Raw genomic sequence first — 20,017 nt, 5'->3', positions numbered from 1 at the left:
AGCGATTACAGTGTCAGTGTTGGCAAGGAAGCAGAGCCAGAGTCTCCTGGGGTATCGACATCGTCATTGCTGTATGAGGTGTGGGGACTCCTTGAGACCTCAAACATCTTGCAGAAGCCCTGGAGCTATGTTTGAGAATCAGTTTAAACAAAAGATGAACTTGATTTAAGTAATTTCTTTTTATTCTTTTTGAACCTCAAAATGGCACCAGATAGTGGTGCCAAAACACTTTTCACTGTATGTTCCTAAATATATGTGACAATAAAATGATTCGTTCATTCATTCAAACACAAAGAATATTGATTACTGCTTTTGTTTAAAATTGCTGTGTGAATGGGAAATTTACACAAACATATGGAGAAATTTAAACCACAAAGATGAATCAGCTGGGAGCAGGTGGTAATCAAAGTAAATGAATTTTGGATTGCAAGTACGACCTGGCTTGGTTTAATGTTAATGGTGGCCTGTTTGGCCATGCATGAGTAACCTTTTAAGTGTTATAAGAACTTTCATCATCATCATCATTGGTGGTCCCTTGTAGACGAGGATGACTGTTTCATGGTGAGTTCATAGGTGGCTATACAGTCCGATGTGACTTCTGCAGACTCTGTCAAAACTGGGGCAGAATGTGGTCATGGGAAGAGGTGGTTGCAGCGTTGGTATGGTAGCGAGCTCCTTGTGCTGTTTTCTTTTCGCTTCCGCTTTATCCCTGACGGCAAGTGTCAAGGTGCTCGACGCCTTCCCAGATACTCCTCCTCCACTTTGGACATTCTTGAGCCAGTTATTCCCAGATGTCAATGGGAATGCCACACTTCACTGGTGAGACCTTGAGGGTGTCCCTGAAGCATTTCCTCTGTCCACCTGGGGCCTGCCTGCTGCTTCAGAGCTGGGAGTAGAACACCTGCTTTAGGAGTCTCGTGTCAGTTGTACAGATAATATGCCCAGCACATCACAGCCAATCAAGGGTGGTCAGTGCCTCGAAGCTGGGATTGTTGGCCTAGTCAAGGACGCTGGTGATGGTGCATTTGTCTTCCCAAACTCCGGGCCTACTGCAGCCAGAAGTCCCTACTCCAGAATAATATATTTATATATTTAATAAATATAATATTTATTTAAATAAACTCCTACCAGCGCAGTAATTTTACACACTCCCCCCACCCGTAGTGTTTGAAGTCGCCGAGGATGATTCATTTGTTCACTGCTGGGACCCATGGGAGAGATTGGTCAAGGCTGGAGTAGAATTCCTCGTCCTCGGTTGCTGCATCAAGTGTTGTTGCATACGCACTGAATACCGTGTCATTCTGGTTGCAAGTAAAGATAAGTCAGAGTGTCATAAGGTGTTCGCTTATTCCTTAAGGGGAGTCTTCGAGTTGGTCCACCAGTTCGAATTTGGTAGCGAAGCTGACTCCATGGATGTGGCGCTGATCTTCGGCCTTGTCTTTGCAGAAATAGGTATAGCCATTGCCTTGGTCTTCGAGCTGTCCTTCCTCTGTCTGCCAGGTTTCACTCAGGCCGGCAATTTCATTATCATTGCGACCAAGTTCCCGGGTGATAATGGTGGTATGGTGTTCCAGTCTGTCACTGGCGGGACTGCGTATAGGCCAACTGATGTTCCAGGTCCCAAACTTCATCCTGAGAGTGTGGAAGCTGCATCTGCGAGAATACTTTTAATCAGCGGAAATGATTGCACACAGGCAATCCGTAGTTCAGTGATTTAACAATCACAGACTAAGCACCAGCACATGATAAGCACAATAGCAGCAACTGTGCTGTCTTTCTTGTCCTCTCCCCTTCCTCCCACTCTTCTCACTTTGAACCTTGCACTGCCATAGTGGGAGCTGCTGCTGTTTGTCTGCACTCTACTGCAGGCCATCTCCAGTTGTCTTGGATGACCGTCACCAATGGACCAAGACTTTGTATTGCTAAGCCCGTGTAATAGCCTGTGTGCAATCATTTCCGCTGATTAAAAGTATTCTCGCAGATGCAGCTTCCACACTCTCAGGATGAAGTTTGGGACCTGGAACATCAGTTGGCCTATACGCAGTCCCGCCAGTGACAGACTGGAACACCATACCACCATTATCACCCGGGAACTTGGTCGCAATGATAATGAAATTGCCGGCCTGAGTGAAACCTGGCAGACAGAGGAAGGACAGCTCGAAGACCAAGGCAATGGCTATACCTATTTCTGCAAAGACAAGGCCGAAGATCAGCGCCACATCCATGGAGTCAGCTTCGCTACCAAATTCGAACTGGTGGACCAACTCGAAGACTCCCCTTAAGGAATAAGCGAACACCTTATGACACTCTGACTTATCTTTACTTGCAACCAGAATGACACGGTATTCAGTGCGTATGCAACAACACTTGATGCAGCAACCGAGGACGAGGAATTCTACTCCAGCCTTGACCAATCTCTCCCATGGGTCCCAGCAGTGAACAAATGAATCATCCTCGGCGACTTCAATGCCAGAGTCAGCAAAAGTGCAGACCTTTGGGATGATGCAATCAGGAAGAGGGAGTAGGGAAGCAAAACTCTAATGGCACTCTTCTCCTGACCAAATGCTGTAAACACAACCTTCTCACCACCAACACACTGTTCTATCAAAGGGACAAATACAAGAAAACATGGCAGCTCCCACGCTTCAAACACTGGTACCTCTTTGACTATGTCATCATCAGAGCAAGGGATTGGAAATATGTTAAAATCACCCGGGCCACGACAGGAGCCAAAAACAGCTACATGGACCATCACCTGATCCAAGCCAGGATCAACATAAATATAGCTCCGCTGCAGCAGAGAAACAGAAGCAGTATCACAAGGTGTTCATAAATTAGGCACTCAAAGAGTGAAAAAGATAGTCTCATACAACCAGCTCCTCTCCACAAATCTAATGACTCTCAGCGACACCAAGTCGCAGGATTCCAACAGCCTCTGGTCCATCTTCAAGGCCGCCATCATTAATGCCTGTAAAAACTCAGGCAGACTCAGCAAACATCAAGGCTGGTTTGATGAGAATGATCAGGAGATCCAAGAACTGATAAACTGGAAGTGCACAGCATTTCTGAGTATAAAACAGCAACTGCACTCAGAAAAGAAAAGACAGGTTTACAGGCAACTGAAGGCCGAGGTTTAACAACGAACCCGCAACATAAAGAACAGGTGGTGGGTGGAGAAAGCACTGGAGGCCTAACGAATGGCCGACAGCCATGATGTGCAGGGTTTCTTCTGTGCTGTCAAAACCACTTATGGACCAAACACCCAAGATTCCACCCCACGGCTGGCCAAGGACAGAGTGACTCATATCAAAGACAAAGAAGCCATCAAACAACGCTGGCGGGAAGCACTTCAGAGACCTCCTCCACCATGGCTCTGTCATCGATCCAAAAATCCTTGACCACATTCTACAGCACACTACACTCCACCAGCTCAACAACACTCCAGTCCTGCGTGAAGTAGAGAAGGCCGTCCGGCAACTTAAGAACAACAAGATTGCTGTAGCAAACGATATCCTTATCGAGTCTTTGAAGTGTAGAGACAAAAAACTCCTGACACAGCTACATGACTTTGCCTGCCTTATCTGGAAGGAGAACAGCATCCTGGGAGAGCTCGGAGATGCTACAGTTGTGAGCTTTTTCGATAAAGGGAACAAGTCCAGCTATGGTAACTATAGGGGAATCTCCCTGCTGTCAACAGTTGGAAAAGTCATCACCAAGGTCCTCCTCAACCATCTCCTCCCTGTAGCCAAGGAATAAGAACTTTAATTAGTGCAGGTATGAAAAATTTCCATGGCCATCACATCCTGAGGTGGGACTTTAACACAGATTCTCTGTCCCCGAAACAGGGACACTACCACTGTATTACATTATCTCCTAAAACACTTGGCAACGATGTACGGCTTCTCATATCCAAGTTCCTTTCACGTGACTTTCCACGTTCAAGTACTTCCCACCATTGCATGTTCATCTCACTTCAACTTAGCCACAGAATGCCTACTCAACTGACAGTCAACTACCCTCACAATCTGTTTGCCGTAGCCAGAAAATCAGTATGAACAATCAGGATGACAGGAAACTCACACTTTTAAGTTTCCCAGCCACATCCTGTTCTCTTCCCATGTTGTCAAGACCAATGCATTTTGTTCTATCCACACTTTACTTCCAAAACATGGCAGCAATTTAAACTGTGAGAAACAGTAGACATATTTTCTTGTGAAGTGCTATGTTTTTGTTTCCGAAGAGAGATTACATTTGAGATGAAGCACCAACCACTATAATTGATAGCTTTTGAATACTGTAGCGTACTTTTTGAATCTTCTCTTATTTTATTAAATTATATTATATTAAAGGAAAAATTCAGAACCATAACTATAATTTCACCGGAAAATAAGTAATTCCAAATCAATATTTACCGTAATGGTCTCCTAGAAAGTTTAATTCATTTTAATTACTCAAGATGCAGTGTCAGGATGTAAACAGCACTGGCCTTTTAATCAGCAAAAAGATGTGCCAAATAAGGAAGGCAAGCATGGAGAGATTTCAGCTAGAAAAACAAATTTAGTAATGCCATGATCATGCATTTACCACTATCAAGCTTTTTGTTGATGAAAAATTATGGCTGAAGGTAGCCATAGAACATAAGTGAAAGTTTGATCATTGCAATTTGGATGCCGATGGACAAGTAGCAATAGGTTGACCTGGTTTGGAGTTCGGGGTTTTCAATTTGTTTCGATAAAAACTTAATTAGAAAACTGCTAAGTAATGGTTTGACTTATTCTAAAACTTCTCACTCTCTTCACTAAGTTTAGAAGATGCAGACAATGTACATACAAAAGCTACTTACTCAATTCAATTCCAAGTTAATTACTTGACTTTCAGTCAAATTGTGGGTAACAGTCTATCGTAACTAGGGTTTGGCTTTAATCACTTCTGATCATAACGAGTAGGTAGTTTTCCTCCATTTGAAAATCATGACTGTGAAAGTAGATTGCAGCTACATTTCTGTAAGTACACCATCAATTGGTAAGATTCATGATATAATGGGAGGTCTAGATGGACATAAAACAACCACTTCCATGCCTCTACTGGCTAGAATGTGAAATAGAGCAACAACAAGATAACTAAAATCTGCCAACGTGTAAAGACAACCCCGCTTTAGAGACGTGAAACAATTCTAGATGGAACATTGCTGCCGGAGCCATCACCAATGTCACAGTATTCATCACACGCTGGGGTAATGATTTCCATAGGTTTATGACTGTTTGGGAAAAGTAAGCCATCTTAGTTCTGCTTGAAATCCAGTTTCTGTTTGAACTATGACCTCTAGTTCTTGACTACCTTACAACAGGAAACATCCACTCTGCATCAACTTTGTCAGTTCTGTTTAATATCTTAAATACCTCAAATAAATCACCTCTCATTCTTCTAAACGATGGAGAGTGTAGGTCTAAACTGCTCAATTTCTCTTCGTAAGACAAACCCCTCATCGCTGGAATCAATCTCGTGAAACTCCTTCAAACTGCCAATGCAACTTAATCCCTCCTCAATTAAGGAAACCAAAACTGAGCACAATAATCACTAATGCCTTATACAGTTGCAGCATCACTTCCCTACTTTTACACTCTATTCCTTTAGCAATAAGTGGCAAATTCCACTTGACTTTCTTATTACCTGCTGTACCTGCATACTAGTTTTCTGTGATTCATGCACGAAGATACCCAGATCCCTCTGCACTGAAGCACTTTGAAGTTTCTAATCATTTAGTTAATAAGTTGTTTTTTCTCCTTCTGACCAAAATAGATAACCTCACACTTATCCACATTAAATTCCACCTGCCAAATTTTGGCCCATTCACCTAACCTATCCATATCCACTCGTAAATTTTCTATTTCTTGATTGCAACTTACTCTCCCACTTATTTTAGTATCATCTGCAAATTTGGCTATAATTACCTTCTATCCTCGCAAAGTCATTAAGATAGATAGTAAATAATTGGGGACCGAAAACTGATCTCATTGGCACGCCACTAGTTAAACATTGCGAACCAGAAAAAGACCCATTTATCCCAACTCTCTGCTTTCTGTCAATTAGCTGATCCTTTATCAAAGCTAATATATTATTCCTAAACCCATGTGATCTTACCATGTGTGTTACCCTTTTGTGTGACATCTTATCAAATGCCTCTGAAATCCACCTGTTAGATTTACAGGATGCCCATTATTCATGTTGCTTGTTCTATCTTCGAAGAACCCTAGCAGACTCAATTCTAGTCAAACACAATTTACCCTTCATAAAATCATGCTGATTCTGAGGGATTGTGTTTCGATTTCCCAGATGCCCTGTATTATTTCCTTAATAATGGATTTGAACAATTTCCCAATGAACGATAGTACGCTAATTGGACTATACTTCCATACTGTCTGTCTCTTTCCCTTTTTGAATAAGGATATTATATTAGTATTTTTCCAGTCTAATTGGGCATGTCCAGCAGCCAAAGAATTTTGGCTTGTTATAACAACTGGATCCACTATCTCTGCTACCACTTCCTTTAAAACCCTAGGATGTAGGCCATCAGGCCCTTGCAACTTGTCTGCTTTCAATCCCAATAGTTTGCACACTACTTATTCCCTAATGATGATGCCTGTTCCATGCTCTTTTTCTATAACCTCTGTATGATCTGTTACTATTGGCGTGGTATTAGTGTTCTCCACTGTGAAAACTAAGGCAAAATATCGATTTAGTGTTCTGCCATTTACGTTCCCCACTATTAACACCTCAGTCTCATCCTCCAAGGAACCAACATTCACTTTAGCTACTTTCTTTCCTTTTACATATTGATAGAAACTTCTACTATCCATTTTGCTAGCTTTCTTTCATAATTTCTTTGCTCTTTTTACTATTTTTTAGGAACTCATCGCTGATCTTTAAAACCTTCCCAATCTTCCAAACTGCCACTGATCTTTGCAATATGGCACGTTTTGGTTTTGCTTTCATGTTCTCTTTAACTTCCTTGCTCAGCTGTTGATATTTATTCTACCTTTTATAATTGCTCTTCTTCTCTGGAATATACATCACTTGAGAGGAATTGAATACCTCCTTAAACATCTGCCACTGCTCATCAACTGTCCTACTTTTTAGACTTCATGTCCAGTCCACCACAGTCAAATCTGTCCTCATTCCTATACAATTATCTTTGTTTAACTCCAGAACATTAACGCAAGACTCATGTTTCTTGCTAGAATTTCAAACTCAAATTGAGGGCATGCTAACATAACGTGCTAAAATAACAACAGCTAAAGTATAATGAATATTTACAAAAACACTACAAGAAGTTAATTATGCAAACAACATGACAAGTTTTATAACAAAATCAAATAGTCAAGAACACATCTAAGGTGCAACCATTTCTAAGTTACTACCACAGTAGAAGTCTTTCAGGGAAACAGAGTTCCACAATAGCTTTGGAAAATTTTTTACAAACCAGCATTTCATAGATAACTCTTCCATCCAAACCTAAAGATTCTGAAGAGTAGGACCTTGTGCTGCGAATGCCCATTTAGAAGAAGTGAAAAAATATAATATGGTTAGAAAGGTTTGATTTGAAATAAACCAAAACATACTGTACCTCTTCATACTGGTAATCCCCTTCACTTTCTTCTGTTATAGTAACCTCTGTATTTGAGTCAAGTTAAGCATCATACTACTACATCAAGTTAACACTTCTTCAACGTTATTCATCTTAACTGGATGTCAATGTAATTTGTCGAGATAATAAATTACTATTCACAGTCTAGACAGGTAATTGTAGCATACTGTAATAGATGCACAATATAGGCATCTTGCAAAAATTGTCAGAGGTGCAAACCTCAATAAAGGCAACATGTATATTTTGGAAAGTAGGCGATAAAATGGGTTGATAACATGATAACAATACATACAGACTTCAATAAATGGGTATTTGTCTAAGCAAAACAGTTCCCCAGTCTTGACCGTTTGATAGACTCTACCTTGATTTTTTCAAACAACTGAGCTTAGATATTCTCAGCTGCAAACATCTCCTGTACGGTTCTAATCAAGATTTTTTAGCCTGGAACTTACAAAATAAAAGCCTTACACTGAGGTAACCTCGTTTTTAACCTTTCTGAACTAACTCTTATCTCTTTAAAAAAAGTTTCATATATCTAACTCCAAGCAGAACTTGAGCAATCTAAAAAAAAATTTCCAAGCAAAAAACAAATAAATAAATTCTGACTTTCCTAAAACAGAAAGCGAGCAAATACTCCAGAACATTTCATTGTCCGCTCGTAAAACTCCCACAACACAAACAAATTTCCATTTTCACATCAGGGACTCCTTCTCTCACACTTTTTTAAAAAAAGTTAGCTTCAGAAATACTGGCAGTTAGCAATTAAATTTCCTCATATACACATAGATCAAAACCCATATGCCACTAGTTCAAAATCTAAACTCTAAAACAAATTAAATTAAAATATATATATAAAACACATACCTCACATCACAAACACCCCCCAAATGACAAATAAAAATTACGAGTATTTTTGTTACCCATTAAAAATTATACCTACTCTATTTCTATGTCACAGGAACAGTAGTAACGTATTGACATTATACATGCAACAAATTACACAGTGACCACATTTTATGTAAGACCATGAGCACCACAGCACTTGGTCTCTTTCACAAGTGCTCCTGATAAAGCACCCGCGCCTGCATTTTCTTTTCGAAGTACATGAATGACTTTCAAATTATACATTTGGAGAATTAAACTCCATCAAAATAATCATAAAGCTCTTGTCCTGAAATTATTTGAATAAAATCAAAGGATTGTGATCCATATAAACAACAGTATCCTACATGTTGTTGCTGATGGTTATTTCAAAATGATGTAGTCTATTCAAGATTCAGTATCTCTTTCTCAATTGTTGAATATTTTCATTGATAAATCATCAGTTCATTTGAAAATTAACCATCAGGCCATTTGATCCCTATAATGTCAACTTCCAAGAAAACAGCCCCCACAGCAATGTTGCTGGCATCAGCCAGTTTTTGAATTGTTTCTCATAATTTGGTGCAGTCAAACTGGTGCAACTTGTCAGCAGCATTGCCTCTTTTTTTTCTTCTGTGTAGACCTTTAAGTACCACAGCTGCAAAGCTATGATCTGCAATGAGTGGAACATCATTTAACAAATCTATCCAGGTATTATAAGCCACTAATTCTTTGATTCTATCAGTCAATAAAACTTGCCAATATCCTTTCAGAAAGTCCATTTTTTGTGATGAATCATTTGTATTCAATTTGTTAATACAGTCCTCCAAACTTGGAATGGGAAGTCCATTTTCAATGCCACATTGTTGCAAAATCAATCAACACAGAATCTTTGCAGCTCAACAGTTTTTGCACCTATGTGAACCCACTGGATCAAGTCCTATAAAGATGTTGCATGCCCTACATTAACACTATGAACAGTCAAAACTGTTTTGCCCAGCTTATTCCCACAATTTGATTTACGATTCTGTAACAGCCTTTGTAAGTCAACAACAATTATCTGGAAGTTAGAACCTTCATATTATCCAATCTGATTGCTAGAGAGTTTAAGTTTCTGATTTATTCTCTAAGGGTTCTGATATTTTTAATTCACTCCTTATTTCTTTTTTTTTCTTTATTCTTTCATGGGATGAGGACATCGCTGGCTGGGCAGCAGTTATTGCCTATCTCCTATCGCCCAGAGGGCAGTTAAGACTCAACCACATTGCTGTGGGTCTGCAGTCAAATGTAGTCCAGACCAGGTAAGGATGGCAGTTTCCTTCCCTAAAAAGACATTAGTGAACCAGGTGAGTTTTTCCGACAATTGACAACGGATTCACGGTCATCATTAGATTCTTAATTTCAGGGTATTTATTGAATTCAAATTCCACCATCAGCCATGGTGGGCTTTGAACCTGGGTCCCCGGAACGTTATCTGGGTCTCTGGATTAATTGTCCAGCAATAATACCACTAGGCCATTGCCTCCCCAGTTGATGTAATCATCACTTCCAAGTACACTTTTTTGCTGACTATAATCCCTGGTATAATACCTCTAATATGTTAACATGACACACTTGCTGATTCCTCCTTCTGTTTGGATTAGTCACTATATAATACAATGTTTGAGTTTCTTTCTGATTTGAATAAGACTCAGTGAGCTTTGCTTTTAATGGTTCCCCAGAGACAGGTAACTACACAAATACCTTGAAGTATTTCAAACTTAAGCCTTGTTTAAAAGCTCTGGTTTGCATTGTCTATTGAGCACCCTTGAAATGCTTTTAGGCAACTCCCATTCTTTAATCAGTTTTTCTCTGGAATCTTAAACATAAGCTGGAAGCATAGTCTCACCTTTTGGTCGATCAATTTTTCTTTAATTGATTTAAGTGGTTCTTCACCGGCTAATGGCAACTTATAAGGATTTTACTGTATTTCACAAATACATGTTACAATAAATTACTATTATTATTAATAATTAGTTTAAAACCTTCTTTACAGTCCTAGTTATTCAATTTGCCAGGATACTGGTCCAGTGTGGCTTAAGTGACATCCATGCCACTGGAATAGCTCCCTTCTATGCCATACTGGTGCCAGTGTCCCATGAACTGAAACCCATTCCTTCCACATCAATCATTGAGCCACGGATTTAACTCCTTGACTTTATTTACCCTATGCTAGTCTTCACATGGCTCACGCAGTATTCTCAGGATTACTACCTTGAAGGTTTTACTTTCTAATTTAGTTCCTAATTATTCAAAATCTTTCAGCCAAATCTCCTTTCTAGTTGTATCAACATTCTCAATACCAACGTAGCCGACGACAATTGGATCCTCCCCCTCCTACTTCATGTTCCTCTCCGCCCTGAGAAAATATCCTTAACCCTGGCACCAGGCAGGCAACACAACCTCTGAACTCACACTCACAAACAGTATCTATGCCCATACTGTCCCCTACCACTACGATGTTGTCTTTCTCCACTTGAATGGCTCCATGTACCACTGTACGATGGTTAACCTTCCTTAAGTCCCTGTTCTCAGCCACACAGCTCACAAGAACAAGAGGGGCTAAGGCAGCTCAAAAGCTACCACTGGGTCCCCATATCTGCCTCACCTGCAGTCTTAATGTATACATTACATAATATATACATCTACCAAATGTAAATGCAAATTTAAATATGCATAATTATTCAACTACATTTTAAGAAAACAATACATTGCCATGGCAGATGAGTCTTCCTGTTCCTGATCACGGAGCAATCTGAATTACCAAATCTGAGCGATGTGGCCATCACCTGGAACAAAGTGTCCAGGTACTTTCCACTCCCTGATGTGGAGCAATATCTGCAAAATTCTCTCCCACTGATACTTCAACCAATTGTCCAGCTTTATTACCTACAATTAAGTCTAGGGCCACCCCCTGTCCTGTAGGATTTCCTACATACTAGTTTAAAAAGCTGTGCTGGATGCATTTAAAAATTCTGCTCTTTCTAAACCTTTCACACAATGACTACTGCAGTCAATGTTGAGGAAGGTGAAATTCCCTCCTATCACTACCCTTTTACTTGTACACTTCACTGAAATTTGCCCACATATCTGCTCTTGTATTTCTTTTGGACTGTTGGGTGAATACGGTACACTCCCAGCACTGTGACTCTCCTTTTTGGTTTAGTGTTATATACAGGCTAGTTTAGTGAGGGCATAATCTTAAAGTTAGAACTAGGATATTCAGGACTGATGAAGGGTCCCAACCCAAAAGGTCAACTTTCCTGTTCCTCTGATGCTGCCGGACCTGTTGTGTTCCTCCAGCTCCACAGTGTATCGATTCTGACTTCCACCATCTGCAGTTCTTGCTCCTACAGGCCATTTGGCTCCTCGAGCCAGATCTGGCATTCAATAGGATCATGGACAACCTAACTTCCCTCATGTTTAGAGATAGTAGGAACTGCAGATGCTGGAGAATCTGAGATAACAAGGTGTAGAGCTGAATGAACACAGCAGGCCAAGCAGCATCAGAGGAGCAGGAAGGCTGACCTTTCAGGCCTAGACCCTTCTTCCTTTTTTTTTTTTACAAACAATAAAAAACAGGAGAGGTCCTTTGCAGGTCTGGGAGAGGGAGGCTCTGAGCTGGGGTTGGCTTGATTGTAGTGCCAGGAGATGCCGGCGCATTGCTGCGAGTGTGTGTTTCAGGAGTCGCAGGGAGAAACGCTTCTGAAGGATCTCAATGTTCTGAATGTAGACATTGTCACGGATGGGGCCAAATTGGGAAGGCCTGAATGTGGACTGTAGTCCATTGGGGATGATCTGGTTCCGTAGGCAGGTACTAAGAAAGGTGATGTGGCTGTAGTACCTGGTTTGCTTCAGGACGTGGTCGAGCAGTTTCAAGGCCGAAGAGATTACAAAAGAGTTGCAGTGGGAGAGAGATCCACTGAGGTTTTTCCGGAGGGAGGAGGGTAACTTCTTCAGGGTAGGCATCCTTAGAAGAGGCTTCGCAGTGGGGTTAAAATTGTTTCAGAGATAGTAGGAACTGCAGATGCTGGAGAATCTGAAATAACAAGGTGTAGAACTGGATGAACACAGCAGGCCAAGCAGCATCAGAGGAGCAGGAAGGCTGACGTTTCAGGCCTAGACCCTTCTTGTCTCATGTCTTCCCTCATGTTTACTTTCCTACCCTTTCCCTGAAACCCTTAATTTCCCAACTGATAAAGAATCTCTCTTAGCCTTAAGTATACATGCTGTGGCAAGGAGTTCCAAAAACAGAGAAGAAACTTCTCCTTATCTCTTAAATTATCTTAATTGGTCTTAAATTGGTTCCCCTTTATTCTGAGACTACACTCTCTGGTCCTAGACTCTCCTATGCAGGTAAACATCCTCTCAATATTTACCCTATCAAATCTCTTAAGAACCCTGTACGTTTTGATGAGATCACCTTTGACATTTGTTTTAGAAGGATTCTTTGACCTCGCTTCTATTTAAAAAAAAAACCATACACAGAAGTAACCAATATCCTCCATTTTGAAATCAAAATTCTTATATATTTAAATTATATACCTTTCATCACAAAATTACAATTATAATCTGGTCCCAATGATTTGGAGTTAATGACAGGCAGGCAGAAATTACATTGTTGTGTGCCAGTTATTAATATCAAGTTATTGGAATCAGATACCTCAAATTTTTCAAATTAATCCTTGAGTCAAGCATTTTTAGTCCATTTTCCCCCTTATCCTTTCCCATAACTAACCTCAATATTATGATACCAACATCATTAATCCCAAGACGCAACCTGTCTGTAAACCACTTCATTTCCCAGGACTATGCTTACATATTTTGATTTCAAATTTCTACCAAATGTATATGTGAATTTAAATATGCATAATCGTTCAACTACATTTTAAGAAAACAATACATTGCCACGGCAGTTATAGCCTTATACTGCACTGTAAATTTTATTGAGAACAATTTTCTTTTGAAATGCAATTAAGCAATGAAACAAATAAAGTTGCCTCCTTTAACACTGCACAGGAAACATACTGATCCATAAATTCCCCTCTGTCAGAATTATAATCACTGCTCTATTCAATATTGAAGTGATCAGTCTTCCATTACCACTAAAGTTCATAGGCTTTAATATGAAATCTATTACATAAAATACCCTGAAAAAAAAGATCAATTTTCTTACTGTAGGAAATTTTCAACTGTTATAAACCACAATTTGCAAATAATCACAAGAATTGAATTGATAGGTTTGATTTTGCCCAGTTACGGAAAATACGAAGAGTAAGGATGCCTTATGGATATACGGTTTAAGTAGAAAGGATTTTTCATTACTGCTTCTGTGTGATGAAATCAATTAAAGATCTGTGCTGTGCACAAGTTATATATTGCAACCAACAATTTCAATTTTCATTTGCTAAGCAGAGAATAATGTTGATATCGAATATCAAAAACTGTAAACCGTCTAAGCAGAAATGAATAAATAACCCATGCCGTTGCAATATCAGACCTTACACTGCTGCTTCATAATTGTATAGATTATTTTTGATAACAGACCAGCTTCAATACAGCACTGCTCTAAAAAGGCTAAGCTTCATTTCATTACCTATTAAAATGAAATAACCAAAAACTCCTTGGCTCTAGCATCAGAACAGTACCAACAAGGTGAGTTTAATTCACATTCCAGCTGGTAGACTCAAGGCCTGTGAATGGAAAGCAATGGCAAACCACCACTAACTAAAAAAATGCCAAGAAATTGGCACAGGGTGAAGTATCAGCAGACTGAGTCAAGGACCTGCCTTCTGGCATTGCACATATGACAATAACATGTAAGGTTTTTTGAATGGGAGCACAGTGAAGTTGGGAACCGGGGCACAAATTCATTGCAGAATTGTAAAATGCATGCACATATCTGTAGTTACATGGTGAGCTCTTAATGGCAACCATGCTATTATAGTGAAAACCTGTGTTTATACACAAGGACGAATAATAAGATCTATTATCCCTAATATCCAAGAAACCAATGAAGGAGTACTAAAGATGGCCTTTAAAAAAAATAACCTCGACTAGATTCACACCCAAACCTTGGGGTTCAGTTTCTGGTACCAAATTCTCCTAGTACCGTTATTTTTGTATATTTCACTCTCAAAATGTGGTACAAATTGTCCTTATACAATGTATTTTTTTTTCATAAGTATTCTTATTTTACCAAGTTACAATACAACAATGCTAACACTCTTACTGCAGTGTTTGTGATCATGTATTTCCACACCTGCAAATGTGATATGGTTACATTGTAGAGGGTGCAGATATTTACCAGGATGTTGCCTAAGCTGGTTTTAGTTATGAAGACAGTTTGGGTAGACTGGGTTTAGTTTTCTTGAACCAGAGGAGACGGAGGAGGGACATGATTGAGATGTATAAAATAGTAAGGGGTACAGAGAGGAAGACACTTTTCCCCTTGGTAGACAGCTTAATGACCAGGGGCATAAATTTAAAGTTTGGGACAGGAGGTTTGAAGGGGATGTGGTGAAAAATGATTTCACCCAGAAGGTGGTGAGAGTCTGAAACTCATTGCCTGTAACGGTAGTAGAGGCAGGAACCCTCTGGGCAAATAAAAAAATACTTAGATGTATACTTCTGATGCCAAGGCATACAAGACTGTGAGTTATGCGCTTGAAAACGGGATTAGCTAGGTAGTTGTTTTTGACCAGTGCTAACTCGATGGGTCGAAAGGCCTTTTTCTTCACTGCAAACCTCCATCATTCTGTAAGCACACCGTAAAATTCAAGGGACATTTCCGACTCTTACATTTTTTTTTAAAATCTAGAACAGCAATCCAGCTAGGCCCCGTTCTCTTCAGGTGTTTATTCAATATCTTCAGAAAGCCACAACTAAACCTATCAGCATTCTTTGCAGGTTTGCATTCCAGATCATAACTGCTCCCTGGATAAAACGAATCTTTTCCTCATTTGATCGTTGGCTCCTTGCCAATCAGCCTTCTTTGGCTCTTAACCCTTCCACCAATGAGAACATGTTTTCCCTACTCGGTTCAGAGCGCCTCGTGATTTTTACTACTAAATTAAATCTCCTCTACAACTCTAATTTAACACTGTTATTCCGCAGTACGTTGTTGTAACAAGATAAAACAAAGAACTGCGGGTGCTGGCGCTCTGAAACAAATAGCCGGAGAAACTGAGCAGGTTCTAGCTCTGAGGAATTGTCACCGGAATCGAAAGGTTTAATCCTTTTCTCTCTCTTCGCGGATGCTGCTGGACCCGCTGAGTTTCTCCAGCGATTTCTGGTGACATTGTCCTAAATTGCTGGGGACTGCCCAGTCAAAAAAAAAGTACGGTGGTAGCAAATAAGGTCATGACCGCACCATCCACCTAGAAAAAAGCGGCAGCGGCTAGTTAGTACATATGTATGACATTCTGGCTGATAACGCAGCTCCGTGAGAGTGTACTTTTTTTTTGGGTGGGGAAGCAAAATGGTGGGAAGCTGGCCGCTTCGTTACCGATTGGAAAAATATAGACAAGGTGCTGACAGCGCGTACCCGGTGTGACCAGCCACCCATTCGGGGCCACGCGCTCAGTTCCTAACGGATTCGCGTTCCATCGACAACAGCAAAACGGTTTCAGCACGCGCCACGCTCAGCGCGAGGTACACGCTACCCACCCTTCACGCATGAGCAGATACTGAGATTTCACACTTGTTTGATTTTTTTTTGCGGGCGGTGTATGAAACTGTGTGAAAAAAGTGGGAAGCCAATTTGCAGAGCCCCAACGCATGTTTACAGTTGTCACTTTCAAAACAAAAAATTAGGCAGCGACACCGGCGGTTATTTCACCTCTGCTCTGCCCGACCCACGCTGCTGAAACGCAACCGCCCTGTTCTGTTTAAAGGATACGCTGCAGGTAGAAAGTGCCGTCTTCCTGCTCCTCCGACATTACTGCGTTGAGTTGCCGTTTACTCGCGTGCCGTTGCCATTGACACCGCCGCCGCTCTCGCGAATCCTCCTGCGAGAGTTCGCCAGCAGTGGGCGTCCCGTTGCTATGGGAACCACGCCCCAGACAGCGAGGAGAGATTCCCTCCCTCTCGCCTCAAACCCAACACCAAAATAAAAACTGAGCCATCCACCCCCACCCAGCAGGGGTTTATTTCTTGAGTCAAATGAATCAGACCCTTTTATAAATTGAAGTTTTCACGAAAGAAGGAAAACACAATTCTGGCGTTCTGTTTATAAAATAATCCATTTCTACTGAAATGCGTTTATCTATTTTGAAATGTCCAGTCGAAACTGACGTCCTCCCATCCCCTTCTTTGAGGCAGAAGTGAAGAAAATGGCTTTAATAATCGGGATTCAGATGTCATCCGTTTATCTTTTTTTGAACAAAAATTAAAGGCAGCGGCAGCCTGTGGCACCTTCAGGGCGTGGATTAATGGTACCGGCCGGAGGCTGATCCAATTCGCCGAGGGAAATGCAGCTTTAGGTTCGGGGAGGTAAGAGATGCTGTATGAGTGATTTCAGTGAAGCCTTTACAGTTTAATTCTTGTCCCTAACTCCGGCCTCCAGAGGCTGTGCCCCTGGAGCGAGGATTTTCTAAAACCCCCCACCCCCCCCCTCTCTAACCCGGGGTTCAAACAGCAGCAACCCCCTCCCCTGGTATATGTGTCCCGCATTGTCAGTTGTTGCTTGCTTTTCAGAAGTTTTGAAGGATTGAAATGTTCGTTCCGTATTGCTCGCCCACGGCACCTTAGGCGGTTCCGCACTTTTGTTTACGTTTAAATGAAAGGCATCCAGTACCAATAATATGCAGCTTCAGTCCCTCCCGCCCTCAGCTTCATTGGGTTGTCGCTGTTGTGGAAACGGCGAGGAAAGCAGGAAATGTTTATCTTAACGGTAGCATCCGCAATGTGCATCTACGTGTTTTATTTTCCAAATTAAAGAATTAGCACACCCGGTTAATTACTAATACTCGAAGCGAAACCCCGTTTCAGACTTTCCCCGTTTTTATTTCGGCTGCAGACTCCTGGCTCATTCTGTAATTACAGTAAGCGGGGAGCCTGCCGTCCGAAGTATAGATACGTTCAGATCCTTTTTCTTGACTACGGACCCTTAAACAAAAATGTGTAGCTGGGTATTATTACGTAGCGCACTGCAAATATTCAAGTGGAACTGCTTCCCGATATTAAAATTATCAGTTTTACTCAACGTAAAGTAAAAATTGATATTGTGTACAAGAATGTATTCCCAGATTGCATTTAATACAGCAAAAGTTAACACGGCTTCCTTCGATCCACGGAGGGGCAGTGTTCTCCGTTGTTTTGGCATACACTACTCTTTTTCCGATATGTAGTTCAACAAAGTGAATGGTCCCACTGCAACTGATTAGGATTTGGATTGATTTTATTGTCACTTGTTCCGAAATACAGTGAAAAGTTCTGTTTACGAACGGTACAGGCAGATCGCAGCAAGCAAAGAATATATAGATTATATTATTTGAGGCTTGAGTCCATTCACAGTCTGATAACGGCCGGAAAGAAGCTGTTTCTTAACCTGCTTGTATGTGTGTTCGGGCTTCTGTATTTGGTTCACTTTATTTGGTTCATCGTTTAATTATATTTCAAAAGAAAATTGTTCTTTATAAAATCCACGGTGTTGCAGTCTAAGCGTCTAAAATTGCTGTGGCAATATATTATTTTCTTAAAATGGAGTTGAATAATCATATATGTATTTAAATTCAAATATAAAGTTGGGTAAATACTCGAAATCGAAATATCTAAGCAATATCTCAGAATTTACGCAGTTCTTTTTCCCTAAAGGTTAAGTGAGCTTTATATGGGCTGCTTGTAGCTGGTTCTTGCAAGCACATTTGACTGCTGTTAATTTTATCTGAATCCTCAATCAAAGAATGACTCAGTTAAGGGCGCCTGACAGGCGTTTGCCAATTCTAAACGATGGCCGGAAAATTAATTTTGGGACTACAGGATTTTGTGATTGGTAACTTTCAATAGCGAAAATTAAATTTATTTATCCGCGTATAATAGTAAATAAAATCCTGAAACTGCTCTTGTCAAATTTGGATCACAGAATTGATATGAAGATATAGCCAATCGGAACCTCACTGCTCAAGAAGTTTTAAGGTTTTTTTCCACCTACAAGTTTCCTGTCTTTCGATGTGTAGATTGGTTAACTGATAGCAATAATTTTCAACATTTACCGTGAACTCGACACTGCAATTTTTTTTCTGTCAGAATATTGTAAGACTGAGCTATTCCTATTCTTCGATGCACCCTATTGATTAATTGTGTGGGCGTCCGAAGCGGAGTAGTTAAAACTTTTATGTATCCAGTTAATGATCGCAAATAGTAATCTGCTACTGTATGTGTTCAAATGTCAAACCTCGGTCTATGTAAGGGACTGTGGAGGTGGAAGTGGTTTTTGAAACTTTTTTTAACCAAATAACAAAATATACGTTTAAAAAGTTAAAGGAACGTGTAGGTTGCTCCTGCTTTAACAATGACTGCATTAGTTGAAATTACAATTACAATAAACAGGTGTTATTATAAGACCGATGAAAAAGATGAAAGTACATTTGCCTACTATTTTTCAAAAACAGTTGAAATGCTACCCTGGCGCTACTTTTTTAAAATTTGGAATTAAAATAATGCTGGTGGAAGTATTGTCAAGTGTAGTATGGATCTATTGAAATGTAGGTAATATGGAAGGTCCTGGTCACCTGTCTCTCGATTTAACGACGTCTAACTCGGGATCGAGAGTTTCTGCCATCAGTCTTTATGACTGAAGAGGTCGATTCTCAACCCACATTTTTTTTTTGAGCATGTGGAGGAAGGGTATCCTGGGATCTGGAATGCAGGATTTCCTTTCTTTACATTCCCTCTGTACTACTGCCTTGTCGCATTATTAAGGCTTTTGGACTCAAAAGTGTAATACCACTTGATGGGCAAGTTGTCACCATTTTGAATGGTAGTAAGCTGGTGACTAGTCATTAATGACAGTGCTGCTGCATTTCAGGGAGACCTTTAGAGATCTTTGTCTATCTGTCCCCTTCGTCCTCCCACAACACAGCCAACTGAAGAATTGAAAATGCAAGGCTTGGCAAAGAGGATGCTTTTCAAGCATCCAAACAGTGTCCAGTTCAGATTTGTCATGTAATACAAATTGGAAAAGGAAACAAAGCTTATTAAGACAGACTCAGATTCAGCATTTTAAAGGAGAGTTGGAAACTGTGCATAAGCATTGTCAAACTTGTGACTGATGACAATGAATGCCTTTCCAATTTTTCATACCAATAACACACTTGAGTTGATGTGGTCGAGGCAATTTACATCCATTTTACAAACTCTACTTATCAATTTATATCTTCGTGTATAGCCCACTTCACCACAACGGTTCTTACTAAAGCTTCAGTAAAACTAGTTAGGTCCCTATCCCACTCCCCTATTCTATGAAACTAC

General features: G+C 40.4%; 1 protein-coding gene across 1 annotated transcript in view; it reads right to left on the bottom strand.

Moving 5' to 3' along the window:
• LOC109913843 (sperm-associated antigen 16 protein) overlaps window positions 1-20,017 on the bottom strand; it is an 801,521-nt gene that overhangs the window by 773,970 nt on the left and 7,534 nt on the right. The window contains 3 exon segments of the mRNA XM_048598688.1: window positions 7,625-7,671; window positions 16,446-16,496; window positions 16,499-16,720. Coding sequence (XP_048454645.1) covers window positions 7,625-7,671; window positions 16,446-16,496; window positions 16,499-16,720 — 320 coding nt within the window.

This window comes from Rhincodon typus, chromosome 7, assembly GCF_021869965.1.
Source record: "Rhincodon typus isolate 14 chromosome 7, sRhiTyp1.1, whole genome shotgun sequence".
Classification (NCBI taxonomy): domain Eukaryota; kingdom Metazoa; phylum Chordata; class Chondrichthyes; order Orectolobiformes; family Rhincodontidae; genus Rhincodon; species Rhincodon typus.
This window is presented reverse-complemented; position numbering and strand designations above follow the sequence as displayed.